We start from the raw sequence: 23080 nt of genomic DNA, 5'->3' as shown, positions 1-23080 counted from the left end.
TAGGGACCAAGGGGTGGTCTTGCAGAGGGGGTGCTCAGCAAAGCGCTTCTCTGGGGAAGACGAGGGGACTTCCCACAAAGCCAGCCGGGATTCAGACCCTCTCCCAGCGCTCTGGCGGAGGCAGCCGTCACCCTCCTCATCTCGGACAGCTCCTTTTGCAGTAGATTGGTAACACCCGCCAGCATTTGCTGTTCTYCCACCCACCATCTCTGAGGTCTTCAAAGTCGTTTAATACGTTGAGGGTGTTTTCATTATATTCTGGGTTTATCCTAGAGCTCCCTGCATTCAGATGCAGCTGAAAATGTGTTTCCCCACAGGAATTTGCTTGCTATGGCAGAAATGTAGCTTAAAAAGAGAGAGAAAAAGACAACAAGCACGTTTAAAGCACCTCTCCCTCTCGTCCTTGGAATATATTCCTCTCGGATGCCTCTGAGCCCACAGCYTGTTTGAATTTGGGCCCAATCAGGCACCACGGGCCCCGTTGAGAGCTCCCGCTGAAGCAATTTGGTAACACTATGGCCGTGCTGGGAGCCGTGCTTGCTGCACGGGAATGCCAGGATGTCGTCTCTCCATTTGCTTGCATTAAAATAAGTTACAACTCTCAAAGCCACCTCTGGAAAATTACTGACAGGCAGAATCTGAGAGGGAGAGACCTGGTAATAAAAAGCCAGTTCTGCGTCATTTCAGAGATACAGGTCATTAAACACATGCATGTTACAAGGAAGAGAGGAAATTTTCTCTCCTTTCCCCTCTACCCATCCAGGAACAGTAAAACTTCCAGAAAGCRTTCCCTTTAAAAGCAACGCTGCCCCAAAAAGTAGAGTCATATAAGCTCTGCGAGTCCCTGCACGTAGGAATATCTTTTTATAGGCCCACAGACACCATGGGAAAGGAGAACAGAGAAGCGTTCAAGCACGCAGTYTCTCTGCCGGGTCTCTTCCCCACAAGCCCAAGCTCTGTTCCGAAAGCATCTCCCATATGGAGCATGAAGCACAATAGGCACCATTTGGAAATGACTGTTTCTGCATTTCCCCCCAGACAGAGCCCCCAGTGTTAGCCAGCGTGCTAGTTCTCGCCACAAGTCGGCTGTGAAATGAGCCAAGGATCTAAGCTCTGGTATCTGCTTTATGTTGAGCTCTCAAGGCTGAAAGATCAGGCGACTGCGAAGTTTAAGTCATTTTTAGATAGGATATTTCATTCAATCTGCTTCCCTTCTCCTACCTTCCCAGTTCTCGTCCATTAGTGGGAATGTCCAGCTTTTCTTTCTACTCTTTAAGCCTCGTGCATGAGATGGCAAAGAACAGATGGATACTTCTATCTTTGTGGCAGTCACTATTTTTGAAAACTGTCTCCTTAATCCTTCAGACATTGGTTAAGTTTTGGGGTAAGGCAGTACAAGTTACACGAATATATATACATRCACACACACATACACAAGTGTAACTTCAAGCTTAAACAAATATGGTGTGTGTGTGTGCGCATATATATGTGTGTGTGTGTATATATATCAGCTGTGGTTAGGTAAAATATTTGGCATTAAACAAACTCTGTGGTACAATATTAGAGGCCTGGTATGGGCTCAGAATAAGCCAGCCTGTATCCAGAGTCTCGCACACTGGTCAGGGTGCTCCTGTCTGTAAACCCTGCAATCCTCCTTTGGCTTAGAGAAAAGGGGACTTTAACACTGTGCTCTGTTTGCTGAAGATTCTCAATCCCTTGATTTTTTAAATTGCTCCCACAGACAGGCCATCCATGACCGTCTACCGACTACATACCTACTACCCACAGCAGCCATTCAAACACAGCAAAGTTGAGACTCTTGTGGCAAAATAAGAGAATTTTTAGTTAATATTGTTAGCACTGATCAGTTCTGACTGAAATATTTATGTATATAAAAGTCAGCATGCGTTTTCAAATGTATCCYACTTATCTCAAATTTACTATGTGAAATGAAAATAAATTGAAATTTTGATTTTTAAAAAACAGACTAACTCTTCACTAGAAACAAGTTTGTCGAGCTGCTGATTTAAGTACTGCTGTGAAGCATTACTAGTAAAAGGAAGAAAGAAAATACAAAGGTGAAAATAAGGGTTAAATTACCGCATAGCTTCACGTATAGCAAAGAAGTAATAAAGTTTAACTACTATATAYACAACATGTACACACTCTGCAGGTCTGTTTGTAGACATATTTAAGTTCATTTTAAATTCCCATGACTGCTCACCCATTTTGCCACTTAGCAGAAATAAACTCCACACTACCTAATTTTAATGGCAGCTTACCTAAAACTTGAAGAGCCATTTCACCATTCCTAATAGACTGGGAAAAACACACTGAGAACATCCACTTTTGTTTTTAMTGCTTCCCACTATATTTAGATATCCTCACAAACATTCCTTTCCTCTGCAAGGAGGGTCCGTGATTCATTTTCCTTTATCTTGAGTGCAAGAAACCAACATATATAAAAATCTCACAATAGTCCACAGAAGTGGGCAAATGTGTTTTACATATGGGCATTTTTACCCAAGCTGACAATTCAGAACTTTGAAAATAATCTGGAGGTTATGATAGCACAGCAGTATCTGAACTCAACCATAGTGATAAATGACTTGCAGCACTCAAAATGGAAATATTCTTTTTACTGAAGAATCTAATGAATACAAGGCAGGATAGTTCTGCTTATAGGAAGCCAGAAAGGAAGGAGAAAAAAAAGCTGAAAACTTGCATTACAGGATGCAACAACTGAAATATGCACCCCCCACTCCCAGGCTTTGAGCCAGAGTGGCTGCCAAATCTCAGTGTAAGAAACTCCACCCTCTTCTGCAGGATGAGCTTGGAAATTCCTGACAATTCCAGGGACTAGCAACTCAAATGAAGCTGGCAGGAATAAAAGAAATAATTGACAAATTGTTCATATATCCTGGTCACTGAAYGCCATTAACTCAGGATGATATTTCAACCTCTTTTTTAAGTGGTGCTCTGAGTACTGAACAACTACGAAACAGCTCAGGCATTTCATAACTTCCCACAATTTAATGCTAATGAGTGAATGAATGCTTTATAAACCCAAGCATTTTACTAAAAAGAGATTTGGAAAACCTGGAAAAGCAACTATTCATCTYGTCTTTTTTTCCCCTCTATTCTCCCTCACCTCTAGGAAAAAGCAGTTAATTCCTGCTCCCTGAGACACTTCCATATTTATCTACAACAGGAAGGGTGGCACTTCCTGAGCACCCTGGGATTCAAGCAAAGGTTGGATGCAAATGACCACAAGCCCTCAGGCAAGCCAGGCTAGGAAGCTTCACTCAAAATCTGCCTGTTTTTAAGGTGTCATGCAACTTAGCCCAGATTTACCTATTCATCTATTTTATCTAGGTGACTGTTGTGCAGCAGCAACATGTTCTGGAATAAGTCAGTCTTTTTAAAATAAAATTTACAATTATTCCTGTCTCTGAAGCCTCCAGCTTCACGCTGTGGAAGGCAGCAAACACCAGYGCCCAGCCCAGGCGTGCGCTGGCCCTGCCTGCTCGTGGCACCTAAACCCAGACTGACTGCAAACAGGTGCCAAGCCTCATGGAGATGGGAGGATGGTCTCCAAACTTCAACTCATAGCAGATCTCTACAGTGTCTTAATGACAGCCAAAGAGTCATATGTTGCAGGCTCAAATGGGAAAACTGCTTAAGATTTAAGCAGAATCCTCTGATGTCTAAACTGTCCTCACCTAAGAGGTGCAAGGCTGCTGTGCCAGAAGTGAAATCAAAGGAACGCAGCAAACACCAGGACTGCAATGTTTAAACATTCTTCTAACTCTGCTCTTTTTGTTATTGTTTTATTATTATAATTTGCATTCACAGAGAAGTTGGTTCCCCGTGATGGGGGAGGGCYTGGCCATGCTGAGCATGGCACAGATGAAAGTGCAGGGCCCAAGCCCAGGCCCTGAGAGGCCGAGGGAGGCCTTCTGTGAAACCAGTGGTCCAGAGTACACCGCAAGAGCAAAAAGGAGGAGAAATGGCCAGGAGGATTCAGGAGAATGTTTTCTGGGGCAAATACAGAGCTTAGAAAAGACTAAAATTAAGAAATGGCACCAGGAGACAGCAGGAAGGCAGAGCAGAGAGGAGGACGCTCACTTTATCTGAGGCCCTTCMTCTGCTGGAATAGGGGAACCTGAGCGGAAAGCAGGGGAGAAGCAGCCACGGGAAGGGTTGGAGCAACATCTTGAAGACGCAGCTGGATGTCGGCACTGTGCGTGACCGAGGGAGGTGACGAGAGCCRGCAGGCGGGCGGGCGGCAGAGCCGAGGGAGGGGAGAGGAGGCCTGCAGTGGAGGGAAGTCCGCTTGGCCGTGAGATTTCCTTAGAGGCTCTCTCTAGAGGAAGAGTAGGAGTAAAGGAAGCAGAGGCCAACAGCGGGAAATGGAGCTTTGGAGAGGAAAGGAGTAGGCAGGAGGAAAGAGGACGGACATTGTGACGCAGGAGGAGGCGGGAGCCGTGTGTGAGCGGCAGGACAAGGCTGCAAAAAGCACTGCTGTGAGAGCTGCCCACCAGAGCAGCTCAAACACGTTATTCCCTCTCRAGAGGGAGGAAGGGAGGGCAGAGAAAACAACCAAGGTCATGCCCAGCTTGTAACGAAGGCAGGGCACACACCATGATCTGTACGGCTGCCCTCCACGATAACCTGCTGCGATCTGGACACCTGGCAAGGGGACAGGCCGGGCTCCTTTGCTGTTAGCTGAAAGCCCACCCAGACCCATACTGCTGCCAACTTCAGGAGGCTGCCAGGGCTGGAATTTCAGTTTCAGCCCAGTTTTATCAGCTGAAACAAAAAGAAAATGCAATGTGGCTGCTTAGACGAAAGCTCTTCCAAGGAAAGAGAGATTTGTGGCTTATCTGTGAGCAGTTCAGCGGTTTAGCTAACCAACACAAAGCTAAGCTGATATAAACAGCTTTCAGGCAGGCAGATTTCCTCCTAATTTGCACCAGACAAACTCATTCCCACAGTCACTTTTGCAGGAACGTGAGCTCCCCTAGATTTGCTCCACCGGTCTCCTTACCTCCTCCTCCAGTTTCACCACCTTGGCCTGAGCGTTGTTCAAGGCCTGGTCTCGGATCTCGATGTGTCTTCGCTGGTCCTCGTTTGTGGAGCGGGCGGCAGCCAGTTCTATTTCCAGTTTCTCCTTTTCCCGCTGTGTTTCCTTGTCTATCAAAACAGAGAGAGAACTATCACTACACAGCAATATTTCTTTCAGTGGTCCTTCACTCCACAAGTGGATAGGGCAGCTTTTCCTGGAGACTCCTTTAAAAAAGGAAAGAGAGAGAGAGAATGGAATTCTATCTGAAGGGAAAAAAATGTGCATGGCTTTCAAGGAAAAGAATTTGCAGCCCAGAAAACGAGCCATGGTACTTCAAGTGACAACGTGCTGCACAGTGCTAGCAGGGAGGGGGAGAAGCTGCCTCCCTCAGTACAGTGAAGCAATTTGCTCTGATTATACAGTGAAACTTGGCATCTCTTCACCTCTGATATTTCAGCACTGGAAACAAACTGAGTAACTTTAATATTGCAGGCTGGGAAGAGAAAATGACAGTTTGGTGTCTGAAGGACTAGTGCTCCTTTTTTCCACCCTCTCCCCGGGTGGTTGTCTTCCTTCCCAATCTTCTGCTGCTGCCCTTAGAAATGGGAGTCATTTTTAAGGCCAGAACTGAGGTACCTGTACCTGCCCTGCTMAAGGCAGAGCTGCAGGTCAGGAGAGCCTTTCACCAAGCTCTGCAAGTTCATGCCCAAAGCTCTAAAACCACTCCAGACCCAACAACTTTTCCTCTTCTGCTGCTCTCCAGAAAGAGCTGGACCTGGTGGGAGCAGTTACGCTGCTTCAGGAACAAGGTGGCTGCCTCCATTAGAAAAAACAAACTGGTCAAAGTAGCTGGGGACTGGAGAAATTATCACCCAGGCATGTAAAGCAAAGCCACAACAGAGCACCGATGTCCTCTGCGTGTGTTGCCATTCTCAGCTGGAGCCAGCCAGCTACATGATAACATTAGCACACTCGCTGGCTACATAACCACAGAATACTCCCTGCAGTGATCTACACCCAGCGCTGATGACACCAGAGAAACTGCATTCCAGAAACCAACATCCCACGACAAAGGAATGAGGACAAGGAGTGGAAGGCTTGAAAAACAGGACCTAGATCCTGGGTGTTAGGGGAGACTGCAGATGGAGTACACAGCCCCGTTTGTGCAAGCATCTGCATAACTATATTTACAGGACCACAATTATTCCCTTCCTTCTGCCAGCAGAGAGTCCAGAGCAAGAACAGGAGTAGCTGCAGATTCCCCTCTGCTAGAAAAGCTCTGCAGCCCACACAGAGGTTGCAAAAGCATGCTGTGCCCAAACAGGGTGCTCCAGGACCTGCAGAACTAACTTGCACCCCAGCTCAGAGCTGCCTAATGCCATAAGAGCACTCACAGAGAGGCAGATATTACCACCAGCCTATTCTTTTACCCATTTCCCCACTCAGGAGATGAATCGGTGACAACGCCAGCCTGCAAMAGTGAAGTTGGGCGGAGTGGGACGGGGTGGCATTAACGCCAGAAGGCATCAATCAGTGCCCGCAGTCTGCAGGCTCATCTGCAAGCGCTTGCAGCTAGGCTTCTGGAGCAGCACGGAGAGGTTTCCATGTGCAGCCAAAATGCACGGGACATGCAGATCCTCACAGCTCTGGCCTTCCTTCAGAGATACCATATGCACCAAAAACATCTTCCCACATCACTGGGCACACCTTTGAATCTCAAAGCCCACCGGCTCCRTCTAAAAGCTGGACTGAGCTGACCGACTTAGCACCACATCAGAGGGAGAGTTAATTCATACCCTGACACCCATCTGCTTGCGATGTTAAGCCACAAGGAATAGACTAAAGACAGCTCTGGGGAGCGATACCAGTGTTTGTCAGAGAAGAAGCAATGAGTGTTGCACCATGGAAAATCTTCTCTATTTTGCAATTTTATTGCACTACCTTTTATATAACAATTGGAGAAAAGTGAGCATTGTCAGAAGGGTGGAGTACACCACGGGGTGAGAGAAAAGTTGGCTCGCTACTGTCAGCCTCCAGACATTTCAGTACAAAGGAAAAGCAGCATTTCACATTTGTCATTTTGGTTTGCCTTGTGATAAATCCAATGCTGTGGGCAGAATCCATGACCCTCACCCAGCCCAGCATACTGGAAGCAGCATTAACTCTCTTTATTTTTGCTGAACTGGATATGACAGCGGCAAATTAAAGAGAAAAGAGCTGGGAGACCTTGAGGGTCCCAGGCTTACCAAGTCCCAGGACTCCCAACAGTTAAAACCCAAGATTTAAACCCAAACCTGCATAGGACAAAAAAATGCACAACTTATCCTACACATTATAGAGTAAATGCCAGTTTTGCAAGGTAGCTGCACATTATTGGCTCTGAGATCTCTACTAAATAATTGCCATCAGATGGACTTTAAACACTGTCAGAAAGGGAATGATGAATTCCTCCTTACTCCATTGCCAGTTTTGGAATGTCAATGAGTGGAAAACTGACAGATCTGAACCTACCCTTCCCAGGATGACCAGAGCATTTCTACTGACCCACAACAAATATGCAACTCACTTTGAGCAAAGAGTTGAGAGATGGTTTTCCTATTGTCTTCGGACCCCTCAAATTCCTTCTCCGCAAGCTGCTTGTTGGCTGTCTCCATACGTTCTGGAAATTTGCAACAAAAGGAACACCAAAGAATCAAAACCTTGCAAGAATGAAGTTACATCTCCTCAGGAGGGTTCTAATGCAAGCTAGAATACATCTCCCAATTCTACAGCATCAAAAGCAGAAGCACTTTTAAAATGTTTCTAATCATGTCCTTGAGTAGACTTTCACAAAGAGTCAGAAGGGATCAAGCAGAGTTCCAAAGATCTTACTTTAAACAATAATAATGCATAATAATATTTTTTTCTATCCTTACAAGTATATTAAGACACTTCATAGACTTCAATACAAGAAACAGATTCAGTTTGGTCTTTTGTATTGTATCTGTTTTATAAAGAATCATTTCAAACATCTGTAAAAAGAAACTTACTTTTTCCACCCAAATAAATCCCACCATGCAATTAAAAGATTCCCCTATAATCCTCCACTCAATCATAAGACTTAGAAGATTAAATTACTGTGGTTCAATTATCTGACTTCAGGGAAAAACAAAATCCTAAGTACAGTTTAACAGTTCTGCTTGCTGCAGGCATCAGAAGTTTAGATCAGGCCACGAGCATATAAATGAAATGTTTATGCTATGAATTTTATTACGAATAAGATTATTTAATGCAGGCCTTTGTGTACTGTCCTTCTGATAACACTGGGCACTGTATGGCCTTACTTCTTAGATGCAAAACACTTTCTGGGAACATGGTCTAGCAATCGACTAAGGACAGTGAGAGCAGATGATGTTTAGAACAGTAAAAAGGYTTTTATTAAAAAAAATCTTATATATATAAAAAAATTATATACCTCAAAATATCTAAAATCACAAGGGTGTTTTTTTTGACTTTCAGATTGTAAMTCTTAAACTTTGACCCATGTTAAGGTCAAATACCATTCAACAGCACTCTCTATTCCCAGGCACAATCCTGGCTCAGCCTCCTAGCAAGAACCAGACACTGAAAACATCTCGCCCTGGAAAAGAGAGGGGTATCCAAAAAGCCAGATGCCTGCTTTGATAAGCAACAACAAGACCTTCAGGAAGAGCAGAGAGTCTGCAGTTTGTATGTCAGTGCGAAGGGGTCACTGGACAGGAAATAAAGTGAACATGCCTGGTGTGGGATTAGGCAATCAGCAAAACGTCTTTCCATTTGTATTAACTGAACAAATTGTACAAATTGTGCCTAGGATATAAGGCAAGATAGAATTCCAGGCTTGCATCTGGTTTACGGTATTTGGCTTATCACATGTTTCTTCTCAATGAGAAACAGGCCGATAATGAGAGACTACAGCACGCTCCTAAACCTGCCTTTTCCATATTCCCAACAACTGCCTCAAATCCCATTCTGAGTATTCCCTAGTATCCTGTAATATTCCAAGTGTGCCAGAAACAACAAACAGCAAAGCATGGGCCTGTCGAGCAAGTGCAATAGTAAAATAAAATAAAAAAAAATTAAAAGGTTACTTCATTCACCTCTCAGATCCCTGTTGAAATCATGAAGCCGACGAATTTCTCCTTCCAGCTTGTTTCTCATGGCCTTTTCCAGGGCATCCCGCTTAGAGGATGATTTCTCCAAGTTTTTGTATGCCTCCGACACTTGCTGAATTTCTGTTTCCAGCTGCAGTGGAAGTGGAAACAAGCACTTAATATTTTATCACTAGCAAGAAATTCTACTTCCTTCTGACGCTCCAAAGTTTTCCTTATTGAGATAAAAATATATCTATACATCACGTAAAACTGTCGTGCCCCAGATTAGCAACAAGAGACTCTCTGTTATAAAGCCAACGTCTGAAAAAAAAAAAAAAATCTAGATTCTCCTTCTAGTCAGTAGCTGTTTGCTCTGTGTGATCAGAGCACAGATGCAGCATATCAAAACGCACAAATGTCATCTACCCCCTCCATTTATATACTTATTTTTAAGACTGAGTTTGCATGTAACAGTTTGGCACTACTGTTACTTTGTGCAAAAAAATAATTATATAAGCAGCTAACACGATACAAAGCTGAATAAATAAATTAAAACAAGAGAAGTAGACAAAACTATGCTGAAATGCTATTGCCAGATCCTGCGTTATTGATGAACACAACAGTCTCTCTGGTTTTATGGTCTAAAGTTCACAATAAAACCTTCTGATGTTCTGGGCTTATGATTCTACAGTTTCATGAGTAGCTTTTAAACATTCAATTTACTAAGTTGTTTCTAAGTGTGGGGGGGACAGCTGCAATAAAACATGTCTTCTCCTTCCTCCTAACCTTCAGTGGAAAACTTCTCAATACGCTCTTGAGCAAGTAACTGCTCCTCCAGGGCACAAGGAAGTTCACTTCTAACTTCTCATCCGGCATGGTTTTGTGCTGCTATGGAAGGGTGGGACCATGCAAGAGAAAACCCCATCAGCCTTGTCTCCAGTAAAGGCCCAGGGGAAGGAGACGAGTTCATTTTTGTCCTGCTTCATTATCAGGAAGCTGTCAAACATGTCACTAAGACACTTCCTGGCCAGGAGCCTTCCAAAAAAAATACAAAATGAACATGGCACTGTATACAGGTAACRTAGGGAATGAACCAGCATGGGAAGTCACACTGGCCAGCTGAACTCGAACAGATGTTTTATCATCAGCCACACATTTTTACGGCCCTGGAGAAGGCTTTGAGCAAAGAGCCTCATGAGGCTGCAGAGCCCTGACCTGGCACAACGATAAATCACTGCTCATCAACATGCGATTGCTGCGAGGCTGTACCCAGCGCTGTCGGTGACAGCTCCCATTGGAATTTCTTAAAACATCTCAGAGAGGCCTTGTCATCATTTAGTCCTTTCATAAAGCCAAAGGTGGCAAATAGCTTGATCCAAGCAGCGTATTTAGTTACCATGGAAGTTACATAGTATTGAGAGAGAGCTTTTAAGGTAATTTCAGTGCCAAAAATATGTATTAGTTCAGTCCAAATGTCTCTAACATGGCCACAGCAGCAGYACTCTTCTTGCATACTGTCTTGCCAATCAGTTTTACAGCAATGTYCTCAGTTCTCCCCCTGAATGACTATAGTTTGAGACCATTCTCTAAGCCCTTTTCAGACTAATGAGAAAATGAGGCCTACTGCTATCCTTGAAACAAGAACAGCAGCTTTAAGCAAGCCAGCCAAGAAGACAGTCTCTTGAGGACAGCTGATGGGGATGCTGCTAGGAGCATGGTCACCTGTTGGACAAAAACATGCTGGTATCATCTACATGATGGTATCTTCTGATAAAACTTAGTTACCACCCAAAGGGACAGGATACAGGCTGATCACTGTAGATACGAGAGGCTCTAAAGCAGCTAATCAATCCCCTAAGCCAGCAATGTAGTAAATGCAGATGAGAATTCCATTTTGGAGGGCATTATGCACAGCAGAGCATGCAATATGCCAAATCACTCACCTTCTGCAACCGAGCTACTTTCTCATAACATCCATCCAGCTCCTGTCGTAAAGACCGGTTCTCTTCTGACAGGATTTCTACCATCTGCTGAGCCCTGGAAACTATGGCAAAAGGATCTACTTGCATCTGCTGATACGGGGAAGGGATCTGCTGGGCCCTGGACATCACAGAATAGGAGTCGCCTTGCTGCTGCTGCGGGCCTAGGAAGGGCTGACATAGTCGGTACAAATCTCCCTGATGCACTTGGTTCGACAAGAAGGGCTGCTGGGTCCGTGGCAGAATGGCAGGATCCCCCTGGCTCGGAGTCAGGGGTGGCTGGTGCTGGGAAGGGGATAGCCTGGATGGTGGTGGAGACTGGAGCAAGGTCAAGGATCCCAGGGACGTTAAGGAAGAAGTTGGACTGTGGTGGTGAGGTGGTCTCTGTTGTAACTGCAGCTGCACATCTGGGTTTTGCCTAGAAAACAGGTAGCAGAAGCTCCAAAAGTCATGCAAAATACTGTGTGTGAACCAAGGGTAGCTACCAACAGGTCATCCCACACAAAAGACTTTTACACAAGTACAAAGCTTTTGTTCGGTCCTGAAATGCAAAAACCTCTCATGCAGAAAGAAGGAATGTTCTCCTGCAGCTCAGAGGCTGCACAGTTAAAGGAACTGGCCAAGCTCTCTGCTACTTTGCCTGGCACCACTGCCAGAAAATGCCAACCAAGAAGCCACAGGGTGGTAAAAGGAGAGTTAGAGGATATGAAAGTGAAAGAAGAGGCAGAAGCAGACTCTGGGTTCAGGAGCTCTCTCACACTTATGCAGTATGTGTGTTCACTGCTGCTAACAGTAACTGCTGTAGAATATCAGACAATCTGCATCACGCATAACTGTTACAGAACTAACTCAAGCTTTACCAGCTCACATTTCCCAATCCCTGGAGATCCCAGACTCAACTTCTGCTGTGTTAGCCAAGAAAGTATCCACTCTTGGAATAATGTGTGGGTTTGCTGCCCTGGATGACCTCAGGAGGCAGGCCTGGCTTCCTCCTCTGAAAACACTCAACCTTTAACTTCTTGGCATGTTCTCTGAACTAGCAGTTAAAGTCCCTCCCTTGCCAAGCCACGGCCAGTCCCTTCTTGAGCACACGCTGAGGCTGCAGCAACCCCAGCCCTGCAGTTTGGTGTGTTCTGAAACACTCCTCGGAACATCTCCAACCCCACTGACTTCAGCTCAACCCTAGAGCTGGAGCAGCACGTACTACTCCACCTGAACAGTGACTGTGTCCACCACGGCCACCCGCAAGGACTCCGTGGGCACTAGGGGTACGTGCTGCATGGGAGAGCCCCCAGCACAGCTCTCCCACCTTGCCAGGAGCGCCAGCCGCGCGGCACTGACAGCAGCGAGCACAGAGCTGAGCTCAGAGCCAAAGGGCTACCTGGCTGGCTTCTTGGTGCGAGCGCTTGGCATCATCCTGCCTGCTCCGTGTGGGACACACRTGGACAAAGAGGAAACGGCCCCATTAATCACATCTGGCTCGCAGGGCACAGAGGAGGCCACGCACATCGAGCCTGGCATAGGGTTTGCTACTCCAACACTGGGCATCTTTCTAGCCAAGGCAGCACATTTGCCAAGCATCCTTGCTAGAGACTAGGACAGAAACATCCACCTGGCAGGAAAATCAATCACATAGGGGAAAAACAAGGGGTTACTGCTCTAGATGCTGTTTATTTCCTCCTCACACTCCAGGGACTGAGCTCCCTGTCAGCAGGGCTGCTTCAAGAGCTGTTTTTCCTCAGGAAGGTCCATATGCCACATGAGGATCTCAGGGGTCATGCAGACGAGAGATGTGCAACTAATTTCCTCAGGAATGTTCACTTTAGTAGCAGCCACTCAGCTCTTCCTCTCCTGGGAGGTCAGCTCTATTTATTGTTGCATTTATTTCATTGCTTTTATTTGTTAGTTCTCATAATGAAGAATGAGGCATAAAAGCCATGTGACACGTTCAAGGTCACCTAGTTTATCACAGATGGTTTCCAGCCACCTTCTTTCCTCACCCAGGCTATTTGCTAACTTCACAGCTTCAGAAATCACCTGGCTTCTTGACCTTATTCTTTACGTAACATCATACTGCTCTGTTTCAAYGTAATAAACATTTATGGAATAACCTTGTTGTGACAATTCATCTCAGTTCGATCAAAACAGGTATTTTGCTAGGCTGCCTCCTGGCTGCACAAAAGCACCCTTCCAATTTGGAATCCACAGAACACCCTCTTTAAGTCTGGAAAGAGCCTGCAGCAATTGTGAGGAGAGGCTGATTGACTCTGCTGATCTCAGGGTGTTATTCAGATGCCAATGTTAAACAGTGGGAGCCACTTCACTAAAAGTATCCTGTTATTCAGCCATCCCAGAAGCAGCACAGGCAGCATCTTTCAATTTGCACACGGCTCAAAAAGAATGCAAGGATGGCCAAAAAAATTAAATTAAAATTTAAAATAACAGCAGCAGATAAAACAAAAAGGGACAGTCTGTACTGACATGCCTTGAAACTATTGTTGTTATTTAACCTACTGTAAAAAAGAACTCTAGGAAATGATGGCTGAGGACTTCTAAACAAGATACATTTTCTAAATTTGCACCATTTTGGCACTCGGATAYACACCCTTTTACATCTTGAAGTCATACCCACCTTGTGGGTTCAAGCCATGATGTGAGAGCTAGAAGTCAGTAGTTCTGTTGCACTGTTGCATCAGCTCTGCAACAGCCTCCAAATTGTCACAAAAGCCTCTRTATTTTCACCAACATAAGAAAATCCAATGAACATATTTTTAAAAGATAGGTTGCTTTACCTAGAAACTTCACAGTGACAACTAACAGCCTTATAAGATTGTGCAGGCAAACTTTTGCACTCACATTCAAATATATATTTTTTTATTTAGCACACCACTTTCATTTTTTTTCCGACARAACACTTAAACTCGTGTTGAAGACAAGCACACAAGAGCCTGTGCTTGCCTGAAACCCTCTGGCACGTACCAGAGAAATGCACCACGTGGCCAAGGCCACGCTTGGATTTATGGCTCTGCAACTAAGAGGGTCACAGAAGCTCTGAAGTCCCGAAGCCCAAGCTACAGGCAGCTCTGCARGCAACCTCTGCCATCAGGAGTCCCCACACCGCAAGCTTCAAGCCAAGCAGAGAATGTGCTGGGAGAGAAGGAAAGCGGGTACGGATGAAGAATAGAGAGATCAGACAAGGTCTCTGGCTCATTAAAAATGTTTCCAGCTTCCCAGTTTCCCCAGCTGCATCGTGATGGAGCAGTTACAGTTCCCCTCTCCCACACAGCCCAGGAAACATTAACTCCAGCAGGGGCAGGCTGTGCTTGATTAGACTGCCAAAACCGAAGGGCCGCATTTTTGCTCCACTTCCTCATCATACCTGATAAGCCCCCTCTTTGATGCTGCTCGGGGGAATGCGGCGCACAGAAGTGCCTTGCTAATTACGGGGCAAATTCTGCAGGCTCCTCCTTGCGAAGCTCCTGGGAAGCCAGAGGGATTAATCCTCCAGTGAGAGCTCTGCCTTTCGGGCTCTTACCGGGATATGGCGCTGGGATCGGAGAGACTGATCCAAGTGGAGCCACTGCCTAAAGTGGTTGCTTCCCTGCTGCTTGCCTGGCTGTCCTGCCGGGACAGAGACCGTGCAGGACACTGAGCCCAGGCACCTTCTCCTCCTCACCCAAACATTCAATTTCTATTACTGACATCAAAGTGAATTTGATATAGGGAGGCACTAGGATTCTGGAGCTTCCCATGCTGCCAACCCACTTCTGAGCTTCACAATTTCCAAATAGCAGCACCGATGCCTCCAGCGTGCCCGATATTTACATTACACCGACATCCTTAGGAACGCATCCGTGTTCCCAAAGCTCCGCCGCCCAGGAGCAGGTGAGGCCAACTGTTTGCAGCCTGGCGTGGGCTCCCGGCGCAGGGCGCTGCTTTCCCAGCCGCGGAGGGTGAATCACGCCGTGCACACTCYGAATTCCCCAGTGTTTATCTTGCTCAACGAGTTTGAGCTAAGCGCACTGGTAGGTCACCCTCAAATTCTCCTGAACAATGAGGGGGAAAARCCCGCAGCAAAGGGTGTGCCGTCGGCAGAAGGGAGAGAAGGGGCTCTGCTTCCTTCACATATGTCTCCAAAATGCACTCGAAACAGCCCAAATTCATCCTGATCAACACAGAAACCTAGAGCTGCTGAGAATCCTTTAGCTCTGCAGGGGCTATAGGGACACTTGTGAGCACTGCACGGCACAAGGGAAACCGGATCCCCTAAAATAAAGGAATCCCTTAAAATAGTTGTGATCCAGCTGCACCTTGAGGAACACCAAAGGTTTTTGTGGAAAGGAGCTTCTCCCAAAGCGTGTGGGAAGTGGGGTGGGGGGTGGCGCGGCCATGCAGTAATTCATGGATTGCTCGGGCATTTGTTCTCCTGCTTCAGCATTTGCTTGCAAAGGAAAAACTCTTCCCTGTGCAGCTATTTAGGTTAAAAAGTAACCTCATTAGAYTCCCAGGGCTTTGAAGACAAATTTCAGTTGCTTCCCCTTCTGGAAACCTTGCCAGCTGAACCTCTCTCCTCCTCCTCCTTCCCCCCCTTTTCTTTCTAAGCAGCCAGGATCTGTCCAATACAGACAAAAATTGCCCTGTCTAGAGGAGCTGAACTGCTGGCGTGTTTTCAAATACCTCTCCCTCGCCCAGCAGCAGGCTACAGCGCGGATACGCTATATATCCTGAGCATTTCTGATGCAGGATGGCCGTTAAGGGTTTGTTTCCCTTTCCTGTGTGCACAGAGTGCCGAGGCCTAGGAATTTTCAAAAGCATTTTCAACAAGCTTCCACAACCATTCGGCCACCCCCTGAAAGCCCTTCACTTCCCCTTTTCCTGGCCCCTTTATTATTTATTTAGCCAGATCAAAGGGCCTTTTCATCGGGTTTGTATGCTGCTGAAGTCATTTCAGATCACAAACAATGGTGGACAAACTCTGAAAATAGCTCCCCGCAGGACTGGGAAGGTCCTGAGCAGATTCAAATTCCCCAAAGCTCCAGCTCTGCTCCCGAGCAGCCTTGTTTCTCCCTTCCGCTGCCCTCCAAACCCAAYGCAAATGCGCAGAGCCCTCACACCGCTCTCGTGTTTGCGGCAACACCCTCTTATCACTGATTTGCTATCACCCCTCTAGCTTCAAAGCCAAGCCTAGAGCATCAATGCTGAAGGCCCATCTGGTCTTAGAAATAAGATGGTAAGATGCAGAGTCGTATTTTCAGCCTGAGTAAAATCTTATCTACACCCACATGTGTTCCAGTGTCAGACCTTTCCAGGAAAGTTAACAGAGAGGGTTACAGTCCTCTCAAACACAGCCCGTAGCTGAACACTGTATGTCCTCTCCCATAACGGAGATGGGAACTCTGCTGAATGGCAACCTGCTGCAGGAGCGAGGGAAGGGAYTGAATTTTGTACTTTTGCTCCTTACACAGCTAGAAGTCACAAACTGTGGGTTTCTTTGGAGTTTTTTGTTTTGGTTTGTTTTTTTTTTTTAAGAGCTTGCTTACCTGACTGACCCATACTCAGGRGGATGCTGATACCTCATCATAGGACCATCAGATCTTCCCTGCTGGCTCATGCGATGATCGCTATAGAAATGTCCTGAGTCCTGAGGTTTGCAGTTCATGGATGGGGTGGACACATTTTTGTAAGGATACTCGGGAGGAGGACCCCGCTGCTCCATCCCTTTGAGGTTGGGCTGGGAAGGGGGCTGCACCGAGTTCTTGTAGAACTCATTGGAACCAGAATTTTTGTAAGGGTCACTTGACTGCTGGGGAGAAAGCGGGGAAAGTGGGGAGAGCGGCGCGCTCGTGACAGGCGCATGGGCCTTGACACCACTGGTGGCCAAGGAGAGCTGCATCAGCCTCTCACTCAAGGAGCGGACGTGCCCTTGCTTGAGGTCCTTAAGTCCTTCATCCTGGTGGACCTTCCCTGGGCTCACACGCTGAACCGTGGGCCGCCCTTCAGTCCTCATCTTTTGGTTGGTGACCCCYGTTACATAAAATGCTGCCCCAACGCTGGCGTGCGGCTGGCCCCGGAAATACTGCGACTGTACTTTGGCTTCCTCGTAGGTCGGGAGATCTTCGCTGTTCTGGAGGCGCGGGGAGAGCTGCTTCTCCATGATGCTGTTGTCCACCTGTATCTCCTGGCCCTGGGGCTCCTGACGGGCAGCATGAGTCACTAGCTGGTGGTCCTGGGAGCTCAGCCCTTCGTTCTGAGATGCTGGACTCCCAGTGCTGTTGAAAGGGGGGGCATTTCCCGTGGCTTGTTGATGCAAAGCAAGAAGGTTGCGGTTGTCATTTGGATTTCCGTATCGGAGCTGCTCCTGCAGCAGGCGCTGTAAAACTGTCGTAGCTGCTTGCTCTTCTGAATTCCTCATCTCAACCTGCGGTGCCTTTTGGGTGGAATGTAAAAGCTGCCCTTGACCTGAGGAGAGGAGACATGGTTATTAGCGCCTGAGTGGATCAAGCAGGAGACATTTAAGAGCAATGGCTTGAAATAAGAAAAAAATGCAGGTTAGATTACCAAAGGTTCCCATAACAATAGGGGTCATTAAGGCCCTTCAACATGAGAAGGCCATGCATGCTAAGGGGGCAAAGCCTCCAAAGGTGATGAAAGGTGACTTGCAAGTTTAGAGGAATATTAATCAACTGCAAGTTGTAAGAGTAGGAGCCGAATGCATTAGGCAGCAAGGCTAYTTTCGGGCAGAAAGGAGACATATAATTCACCGGAAGACGGTAAAAATGCCTGAGCTCTATTTGCTCTGTGCTTATGGCTACCAACAATGAAATGTTTCCCATGTTTGCAGGCAGGCAAGGATAAAAGGGTGAAATTGGCAATTTGTCAGGTTTAAGGAAGAATTTAAAAAAGACAGACACCCATTAAGATAATATATGTATCACAGGAAGTAAAGGAATCTCTTAGCTTGGGTCATTTAAAGTAATGAATACCTGGTTAACCAGTAGATTTTTAAGAGTAATTAAAAACCTAGAGTCAGATCAGCACTTTGTCTCCCTGCCACAGAAAATCCCACATACCAGTGCAAGTGAGGACTTCCTGCTATACAAAGGCAACCAAATCCTCACACATCTAAATATCATCATCTGAACGCATGCAAAAGCAAGAGGAGGAAAAAAAGAATCGTCTGATCTCAGGCACAGAAAAAGACCTCAGAGTGACAGGAAAAAGCATTGTGTACTAGTGAAAGAAACGTAAAGAGCTCATGTCAAGCACATCCCAAGTAGGGGTTCAACAGCCTATGGATTCAATCCAACAGTGATTACAGCACGATCCATCTCCCAGTTGAGATAGGAATATGTCCTTACTGAAAGTTAAGCCCACTGGCCTTGCATGAGTTGAAACAGCCAGAAATTCACAAGATCTTTCAGAAACATAACTAAAGGCCCAGGCAGAACAGTCCAGAACAACATTCCAGAGTGCTCTACTTGTTGGCTGAGCTGCAGCTCTGCCTCAATAGCTAAGTACACAATGCCATTCATTTTATTCTGAGACTCTTTTTTTGTATAAAGTTGTCCTGTAGCAAAAGGTGACTTGTCCCAAATAGCTTGTTTCCTGGCAGAAGCAGGGACAGACTACAAGTCGGGAGAGTCTCATTTCTTCTGCATCTCTGTAACTGCTGGGTCTCCTCTGCAGAGACAGCCAACTGTATGGATCTATCAATATAATACAAAGTCTTAATGTGCCAAACAGACAGATTTCTTCTKTAGTTTTAGTAAAGAAAAAAATGAAAATCCTTCTCCTTCCCAGCTGCCTTACCAATCTAGAAATTCATGCCCTGATAAATGGCCTGGCATGGGATTCTCTTGAATGCTGCTTGAAGTGGCACATACCTATTTCCTTCACTTGGATGTCCTCAGGGAGAAGTAGATCTGACACATGGGAGGACACGCAGCTTCCCTCCCGCAAATCCAAGATCTCCTCTCWGAGCTGGCTTCAGGCTCCTCTTCAGTAGGCCAGACCACTCGCTCTCTTTGCCTCCGAAGCAACCCTAAGTGTTGAAAACATTTTAAGGGGCAGATGAGACACAAGGAATAAAGCACCTTGAACAATATTTCTTATTTTTCTTTTTTAGTTCCCTGTTTTCTCCCAGGGTTCAGCAACTCCGATCACTTTAGGATGAAAGGGAACCTCTGTACCTAACAATCTACTCCAGCTGCTGTTTTAATCATGACAATTTCTGTTCTGAAATTAAACATTGCCAAGTAATGCTCTGTCCCATCTGTGCCTCCAAGTGAAAYAGTGATTAAAAGCCACTAATTCTTTAACTCTATTGTTTTATTTTTTGCTAAGAAGAAAAGCTGCAGCACAGATGATGATACTTTGTGATAATGGCTTCTTTTTCAGTAGAAATCCTTTGATGAAAGGTGCTATGGCTTTACAAACATCCATGAATTATGTCACAAAAATAACTGTGAGAATATTCTGTATAAGGGTATTAACTTTATTTTACAGATTGGGAGAGTGACAGAAGTGAAGGACGTTGCCAAAATACATGCCAGAAATATACTGCAGAGCTCAGCTCTAATTCCCAAAGCATTCTTTAATTACATTATTTTTCCCTTTTAGGATGGAAAGCACTAGAAAAACTTTAACCATTGACTGAAGTATCCAGAGAGCACAGAAAAACATGCATCTAGGCATGTTAACCAAGAAGGAGTTAAATCTAGTACCAAAGGTGTCTTAAAGAGAAAGGCAGATGGCACAAAAGAAATGGAACATACTTGGGCATGCAGCACACTTGTATTTTAAGAGCAGGCAATTGCAACAAAATACAGCTAGTGAAATGAGCAGAATTCATTGAGAGGTATAATTTAACTTAATTTCCTGGAATGCTGCAAAAAAATAACACAAACAGATGCAGTGAAGGAATGCAGACGTGGATACTTCTGTCTCGGCCTTATTACGCACACATCCACACCCTACGAAAGTTATCAGAGATCTGCAAGTTAAATACTCGAGGTGTCAACAGCAATTCCAAGGCACATGAACAATATCTAGCTAGGGAACAAGGCTGTGCTGTGTGGTAGGGTACTCAAGATGGTGGTTGAAAAAAAACATCTAATGTCAAATTCTTAACTGGTGACTTAGCTCAAGAGGGATATATTGAAAACAGCTGCCAGCAAATATGCAGCAAAGAACCTTTAAACCAAGCATTAAGATAGCAGATAACTAGAGCAATTTCTAGCCTCTCTTCCCGGTGTTGCACAAGAAAAGTTAAAGTTTCCTTGTCCCTCTCATACCAGTATCATGGCTTTCTTTTTTTTTTTTTTTTTAAAGAAAAAAAATTAAAAAGTTGCCCTAAGGAACTCTTTTTATTAGAGCATAAAAAGGCTTTTATTATGCAATGTGATGCTGCTTTCCACCCAAAGATTTCTTTTGTCTCAACTGGAAAAATGTAAGAGGGGGGGCTGTGGGGAGTGTTTATTTTTTTAATGCAAAGATACAACCCAGCTTGAGATTCTGCCTCTCTGCATTACAGATTTTCTCAGCAGACACAGTCAATCTGTGCATGTTTAACTCCTTCAAATGCTCAAGGAAGTACTTGTGTGTGCAACCATTTCACACACGCGCTTCACAGCACAGCAATGCCAGCTGCTTGCACGGAGCCAGGGAAGACAGGCTACAGGTCACACCGCACGCATTTGCCATGCACTACTACTCATCTCAGTGGGGGTGCAAACCAGAAGTCAGCCTACAAATCCAGAACAAAAAGTGGACTGAGATACCTTAGGACTATATTCTGGCTAAGGAGTCAATTTTCTTTACATATCAACTATTAGCACTGAGATTTTTTTTTCCCAGTTCTATCCTACTATTTTTAATTAACAAAGAGAATCTTGTGCAACTAACTTGGGTGGCAGGATTCCTGGAAAATGCTTTCCAAGCAAGCTGGAAGCTCTATGGCAGAGGCAGTTAGCTGCACTTTTTTCTCTAATGAAATATAAAAAAGAAAAGTACAGTGGGTCCCGAAGCCCATGTGTTATTTATTTGGACACCAAATTGTATTTGCGCTAGATTCTTCCAGCAATGTCAATTTTCAGTGTGCCAAAGCTTCCTCTACTGAAATTAGTGAGGTGCACTGGAAAAGTTGTTGCCACAGAGCCAGAAGTTTTGTCAGAGGGTTCCAAACACACACGATTTGTGGCTTTCGGCACAATCATCCTAGCYGATCACTTCTGTTAAAATAGGGATAGGTTCTGTGGACACGTTAGACATCTTTGGGAGTTCAGCCTAAACTGGTCACGAAGCTTAGGATTGAACAGTCAGCTACACTCAGTTTTCTTCAGAGTTCTCAAATCTCTGCAAAACTACGTATGGCTGGGACATTGCTCCTAACTGCAGAGTCTGGAAACACCTCTTTAAGGAGAAAATTTGATTCTAGAGCATTTCTGTTTCAAGGAAACACCATGGTTAAACCTCAGGCTGAAGCAACGCTCAGAACTCTATCAGTTATGGACTTTATCTTAATTTCTGCTATAAAATTATACACAATTAGTTTATAGTTGTATGTTCTTGAGCCAAAAATCTAACTCTAGAACTGACAGTAGAACTAATGCAGAAATTGCAAATGTGTTGCATCAGGAACAGGCATAAAAGAGAATTTAGAGCTGCTGCTTAAGGAAGAAAAGGCCTGTGCTTGCAGGGCACTGTGCAGAAAACCAGTGACAGAGGCTTCTGCCTTAAACAGCACTCATTTAGACCCAGGAACCTTGCCAGTCCCCTGTGAAGAATGGAGGTTAATGAAGAATTTTAAATGATAACACTGCCACGCTGCAGGAACCAAAGCAACACATTTCTGTAGAGCATGCAAATATTTCTCAGCATTACAAAAAATAAATAAAAAAATAAGCAAGCTTAGACAAGTGAGCTACTCACCACTGTTTGATGAGCGACTATAACGCTATACTCAATTAACCTGCATGGAGCAATAACCACCTCACAAGCGAAGAGAAGCATCTTGGCCTGTGAAACTAAGAGGAATGCAAGAGTCCCTGCGTGAGCAGCCTGCACACACTTGCCCCAAACTGCTGCTGAGCCAAGAAGCTAATTAGCTTACGCATCAGGTGGGATGGGAACAGGTTCACTGCCTCCACAGGGCTGCATGACAGTTAAACACTTTTGGTTTTAATACCTCATTTTGCAGCATTCAGATACAAAATGATCCCTGACAGTGATGGGCTTCGAACTTGAGCACTTGGGAGATCTAGCTTCTTCAGGCAGCAAGTTTCCGAGTGGCCTGAAAGTTTTGCTAAGTAATTCCATGTTATTCTTAAAAGACACGCATTCACTGCTGCTTGTGCTTGTTGGCTATAGGTGACAGGATGCTCACCAGTTCAATGGAGGCCGCAGGTGGCTTTTCAGATTCAGTCACCTTCAGAAATAACTGCATACGGTACCACGGGTACGGATTACTACACAGCACAGAAAGGAAGGATATGGAGTTCACGGGCAATATCAGACTGCAGCAGCCAGAGACACTGGCACAATGGCAGTGCCCAAAACCTATCACACGAATAGCACAAGCCAGCACCAAATGCCATTAACCACGCAAATGCCATTAACCACCAGCCCCATGCAAAGGCAGCAAGGGAGAGACCCCGTGCTAGGTCAAGCTCCTGAGCACTGGCCCTGGCACCCAACACSTCAAGGCTGCATAAAGCTCCCCTGCCTCGTTGGTACCTGCTCCTCTTCCGGGCTCTGTATGGAAAGGCGGCCCGGGCCGGCGGCCGCAGCTCAGGTAGCGCGGGGTGGCACCTGCAGGTGCACGGCGCAGCGCCAACATGACTCACCACATACCGCAGCGGCACCGTCACCGAGCAAACAAGAAAAACTTCCTTCTTCCAACTAAAAACAAGAACCGCGGCACC

The 23080-nt window shown here is 45.6% G+C and overlaps 1 protein-coding gene across 1 annotated transcript in view; it reads right to left on the bottom strand.

Moving 5' to 3' along the window:
- The window catches only part of AMOT (angiomotin), a 33365-nt gene extending 14212 nt beyond the window's left edge, over positions 1 to 19153 (bottom strand). Inside the window, exons 1-6 of the mRNA XM_026038966.1 lie at positions 19043 to 19153; positions 16700 to 17618; positions 11124 to 11577; positions 9187 to 9331; positions 7635 to 7727; positions 5051 to 5196 (exon numbers count right to left, since the gene is read on the bottom strand). Coding sequence (XP_025894751.1) covers positions 5051 to 5196; positions 7635 to 7727; positions 9187 to 9331; positions 11124 to 11577; positions 16700 to 17571 — 1710 coding nt within the window. The 5' untranslated portion in view covers positions 17572 to 17618; positions 19043 to 19153. The remainder of the gene's footprint in view (positions 1 to 5050; positions 5197 to 7634; positions 7728 to 9186; positions 9332 to 11123; positions 11578 to 16699; positions 17619 to 19042) is intronic.
- Positions 19154 to 23080: the final 3927 nt, after the last annotated feature.

This window comes from Nothoprocta perdicaria, unplaced genomic scaffold (genome assembly GCF_003342845.1).
Source record: "Nothoprocta perdicaria isolate Ctin4 unplaced genomic scaffold, notPer1 scaffold_22, whole genome shotgun sequence".
Taxonomy (NCBI): Eukaryota; Metazoa; Chordata; class Aves; order Tinamiformes; family Tinamidae; genus Nothoprocta; species Nothoprocta perdicaria.
Note: the sequence above shows the minus strand (reverse complement) of the source record. Positions and strands in the feature narration are given on the sequence as shown.